Source organism: Indicator indicator, chromosome 32 (genome assembly GCF_027791375.1).
Source record: "Indicator indicator isolate 239-I01 chromosome 32, UM_Iind_1.1, whole genome shotgun sequence".
Taxonomy (NCBI): domain Eukaryota; kingdom Metazoa; phylum Chordata; class Aves; order Piciformes; family Indicatoridae; genus Indicator; species Indicator indicator.
In genome coordinates, this window is record NC_072041.1 from 8860716 (window position 1) to 8866023 (window position 5308).

General features: G+C 60.9%; 1 protein-coding gene across 1 annotated transcript; it reads left to right on the forward strand.

Moving 5' to 3' along the window:
* Positions 1-135: 135 nt before the first annotated feature.
* PPCS (phosphopantothenoylcysteine synthetase) lies at positions 136-4000 on the forward strand (the record flags this gene model as incomplete). Its single annotated transcript, XM_054394880.1, has 3 exons — positions 136-610; positions 2153-2256; positions 3500-4000. Coding segments are annotated over 3 exons (903 nt in total), but the record flags the coding sequence as incomplete, so codon positions are not given.
* Positions 4001-5308: the final 1308 nt, after the last annotated feature.

Below are 5308 nucleotides of genomic sequence, written 5' to 3' on the forward strand. Positions count from 1 at the left end.
CGCTTCCTCCCTCAGACAGCGACGCGTTGCCATGGCGCCGCCGTCAGCGCCGGAAGCGGGGAGGCCGCGGCCGGGAGCACTTCCGGCGGAAGAGGCGGGGCGGGCATGGCGGCGGCGGGCGGTGGCGGCGGCGGCCCCGAGGAGGCGGCGGCGGCGCTGGTGGAGGAGCGCGTGCGGGCCTGGGCGGCGGGGCAGGCGGCGCGCGGGCGGCGCGTGGCGCTGGTGACGTCGGGCGGGACGCAGGTGCCGCTGGAGGCGCGCGCCGTCCGCTTCCTCGAGAACTTCAGCAGCGGGCGGCGCGGCGCCGCCTCCGCCGAGCGCCTGGTGGCGGCGGGCTACGGCGTCTGCTTCCTGCACCGGGCCCGCTCCGCCTTCCCCTGGGCCAGAGCCCTCCCGCCGCCCGGGCCCGCCCTGCTCGACGCCCTCTGCCTCAACCCCGGACCCCCGCCCTGCGTGACAGCCGACCCCGCCGCTCTCCCCGCCTTGCTGCCCGCCCTCCGTGCATATCACCGGGCTACCGAGGATGGGGCGCTGCTCGCCATCGAGTTTACCGGGCTCACCGAGTACCTGGCGCTGCTGCGAGCCGCCGCCCGCGCCCTGGCGCCCTTCGGTACTGGGAGGGAACGGGGCCGCCCCTGGTAGATCCTGGGCGGGAGGGTACAAGGTGACCGCAGAGTCCATGGCACCAGGCTTGAGCGGACCAGGCGGCCCCGGGGCCCAGACACTGGAGTACAAGGCAACCCCATGCCCCCCGCGGCTCTGCTGTGAGGACAGGGTGACGCCGGGGGCCCTGGGCTCAGATGTGAGGGACAAGGTGACCCCAGAGCCTGTGGGGCTCAGATGTGTGGGGACAAGGTGACCCCAGAGCCTGTGGGGCTCAGGTGTGAGGGACAAGGTGACCCCAGAGCCTGTGGGGCTCAGATGTGAGGGACAAGGTGACCCCAGAGTCTGTGGGGCTCAGATGTGAGGGACAAGGTGACCCCAGAGCCCCTGGGGCTCAGATGTGAGGGACAAGGTGACCCCAGAGTCTGTGGGGCTCAGATGTGAGGGACAAGGTGACCCCAGAGCCCCTGGGACTCAGATGTGAGGGACAGGGTGACCCCAGAGCCTGTGGGGCTCAGGTGTGAGGGACAAGGTGACCCCAGAGTCTGTGGGGCTCAGATGTGAGGGACAAGGTGACCCCAGAGCCCCTGGGGCTCAGATGTGAGGGGACAAGGTGACCCCAGAGCCCCTGGGACTCAGATGTGAGGGACAGGGTGACCCCAGAGCCTGTGGGGCTCAGGTGTGAGGGACAAGGTGACCCCAGAGTCTGTGGGGCTCAGATGTGAGGGACAAGGTGACCCCAGAGCCCCTGGGGCTCAGATGTGAGGGGACAAGGTGACCCCAGAGCCCCTGGGACTCAGATGTGTGGGGACAAGGTGACCCCAGAGCCTGTGGGGCTCAGATGTGAGGGACAAGGTGACCCCAGAGCCTGTGGGGCTCAGATGTGTGGGGACAAGGTGACCCCAGAGCCTGTGGGGCTCAGGTGTGAGGGACAAGGTGACCCCAGAGCCTGTGGGGCTCAGGTGTGAGGGACAAGGTGACCCCAGAGCCCCTGGGGCTCAGATGCGAGGGACAAGGTGACCCCAGAGCCCCTGGGACTCAGATGTGAGGGGACAAGGTGGTCCTGGGGGTCTGTGTGTGAAAACATGAGGGGACTCCAGAGCCCAGGTGTGAGGGGACAAGGTGGTCCCAGGACCCATGAAGCTAAGTGTGGGGGAACAAGCTGGCCTCAGGGCCCAGATGGGAGCTCTCGTGGTGCTTCCAAGGCCTGTGGGGCCCAGGCATGAGGGGGCAAGGTGACCCTTGGGCTCAAGTGTTAGGGGACAAGGGGGCCACTAGGGCCTTCAGCCTCCCCAGCATGAGGCTCTGGGCTGTCCCAGGGGGCTGTAGAGGCTTGGTGTGAGGGGATGAGGTGGTGCCAGTGGGTACCAGGGGGTCACCATTAGCACCACCCTGTTCAGGATGGTGCCAGTAGGTGGTGGGGGAGTCTCTTGAGGGGGGTCTTGGTGGGACAAGGTGGCTCTGGTCCATCCTGGGCATCCCTGGGGTGACAGGTCTGAGCTCCTGGGTCTGTGCCAGCCATGGTTGGTGACAGAGTTGTTCCTTGCAGGCTCCAGTGTCATGTTTTACCTGGCAGCTGCTGTGTCAGATTTCTACATCCCAGCCTCAGAGATGCCTGAGCACAAGATCCAGTCCTCAGAGGGGCCCCTGCAGGTGAGGCACCCCTGGGCATGGCTCCCCCTTTGCTGTCCCTTCTTCCCCCTGTCCCAGTGTCCTCTCAGGTCATGGCTGCCTGGGGACCAGCAGTGAATTGAGGTCTGGTCCCATCCAGCTATGGGAGCTGGTGGATCTGGAGCTCTGTAGATAACAGACATCAATTTGTGTAGTTAATTGGCTTTTAATAACAGCAACATTCTGCCTCTGGGTCAGGGCAACCCCCAGTACCAATCCAGGCTGGGGATGAAGGGCTGGAGAGCAGCTCTGTAGAGAAGCACTTGGGGGTGCTGGGGGTGCAAAGCTGGACAGGAGCCCACACTGAGTGCTAGCAGCCCAGCCCCAGCCTGTCCTGGGCTGAGCCCCAGCAGTGTGGGCAGCAGGGGCAGGGAGGGGATTCTGCCCCTCTGCTGTGCTCTGCTGAGACCTCCCCTGCAGTGCTGGGGCAGCTCTGGAGCCCTCAGCACAGCACAGACAGGGACCTGTTGGAGCAGGGCCAGAGGAGGCCACAGCAATGCTGGCAGGGCTGGAAGGGCTCTGCTGGGAGGCCAGGCTGGGAGAGTTGGGGTTGTTCAGCCTGGAGAAGGCTCCAGGGAGACCTTCTGGTGGCCTTTCAGTGCTTCAAGAGGCTGAGCAGAAAGCTGGGGACAGACTTTTGGGCAGGGCCTGATGTGACAGGACAAGGAGGGATGGTTTGAAGCTAAATGGGAGAGATTAAGAGTGGAGAAAAGGGAGAAATGTTTGACCCTGAGGGTGGTGAGAGCCTGTCCCAGGTTGCCCAGAGCTGCCCCATGGCTGGCACCATTCCAGGGGAGGTTGGTTGGGGCTCTGAGCAAGCTTCTCTGATTGCAGATGTCCCTGCTGAGTGCAGGGGACTGGACTGCACTGGATGAGCTTTAAAGGTCACTTCCCACTCAAACCAGTCTGGGATTCCTGGGCCGAGCTTTAGCCCTCCAATAGGAGAACATTTCTGCAGGTCCCCTGGGCCTGCTGCAGCACTGGGGCACACCCTGCTCATGGCAAGTGGCAGGACTGTGGTGTGATTCCATCTCGCAGCTCGTGCCAGTGACATTTGGACCTTTTTTGGTGAGATCTGACCAAATACCTCCTTGGCAGACTTCCCAGTGTAAACACAACATGAACCCAGGCTGGAATTTCCCCATCCCTCCTCCCCTGGCTCTTACTAAGCACATTGCTATGTCTTAACTGAGGCTGCTCTCTGCTCTTTTTTCCCCCCACGCAGATCACGATGAGGATGGTGCCCAAAATGCTGACTCCTCTGGTCAAGGAGTGGGCCCCGGAGGCCTTTGTCATTTCCTTCAAACTGGAGACTGATCCCTTGATCCTGATCAATAAATCCCGGCAGGCTCTGGAGAAATACCGGCACCAGGTGGTGGTGGCCAACGTGCTGGAGTCGCGGCGCACCGCCGTCATCATCGTCACCAGGGACTCCCAGGCCCCCCTGGCGCTCTCCGAGGAGGAGATAGCTCAGGGGGTGGAGATAGAGGAGAAGATAGTGAGCTACCTGCAGGCCCAGCACACTGCCTTCATGGGCAAGGAGGGCTGAGGAGCAGCTCTGGGCCAGACCAGGGAGGTTGTGCTGGAGAAGGAGCAGAGCTGCAGCGAGTCTCTGTCCCAGGTAAATAAATCAGTCCCCAGTGGAGCGCTGTGGGCAGGTTCTGCCGTCCAGACCCAGGGGGCTCTTCGCCAGCTCCGTCACGGTTCGTGTTGCTTGCTTTGAGAAATCAAAATACACTGAAAAGATTCCAAAGGATGATGCTTGGCCTGGTGTCTGAAAGCAGGAAAGGAGATCTGGCTTTGGTGTCCTGGGGCTGGGAGAGCTGGCAGGTGGAGGCGGTCCACCTGAGACAGAGAGATCATAGAATCATAAAACTGTCAGGGTTGGAAGGGACCTCAAGGCTCATCCAGTTCCAACCCCCCTGCCATGGGCAGGGACACCTCACACCACAGCAGGTTGCTCACAGCCACATCCAGCCTGGCCTTGAAAACCTCCAAGGATGAGGCTTCCACCACCTCCCTGGGCAACCTGTGCCAGTGTCTTAGCACCCTCACGGGGAAGAATTTCTTCCTGACATCCAATCTGAATGATCCATGTGTCTGTACATAAAAGATCTTCTTGAGTCTGCCTCTTCCAAGTTTCTTTTCCAAGAAGGAGCACTGCTCTGCAGACAATGTTCTGGGACTGTGACAAGTGACAGAGCTGGTGATCAGCTGGTGTCCCAGTGGATGGTGAAATGAGTGTGGAAAAAAGGCTGAAGGAGAAGGAGGTGATGACAGCTCTGGAGGGAGCATCTGTTACTCCAGGAGAGTCCCAGTGGACCTGTGCACAGGGGTCAAAAAATAGCTCCTGCAACAGTGTCCCTAAAGCAGCTGTCTCAGAGGTTCTCCTGCAGTGTTGGGTGTCTGTGGGATGCTGGGGTGGGGGAATAAAGGCAAGGAGATGTGGAATGAGTGGTGGTCTCTCTGCATGGCTTGGGGACAAGTTGGAAGAGAAGCAGGGAGTGGGGGTGGAAGCAGTGGGGTACCAGTGATCAGCTCTTGGAGGAGAGTTATCCCTTGGTAGGTTGGAACCAGGATGTTCCAGGCTCTCTCCAAATCCTGCTTCCATACCATTGCTTCCAAGCCTGTTTTCCTCATGCCTGCAAGAAGCAGAGCATGGAATTCTGTGGTGAACACCTTAACTGCAGCTCTGCCTCTGTCCATCCTGTGCCTGGTGGCATGTTCTCAAAATAAATCCACTGCAAATCTGGAGACAGTCAGCAGCACATGGGAAAGCTGTTCCCATGGGTGGAGCTCCTCCAGGGGAGAGGCTGGACCCTGTTTAAAGTCACATAGTCCTCAGGAAGGCAGCAGAGGTGCTGCAGTGCTGCTGAATTCACTGTGCTCAGCACATACAATCATGGAATCAGTCAGGGTTGGAAGGGACCACAAGGATCATCCAGTTCCAACCCCCTGCCATGGGCAGGGACACCTCACACTACAGCAGGCTGGCCAGAGCCTCATCCAGCCTGGCCTTAAACACCTCCAGGGA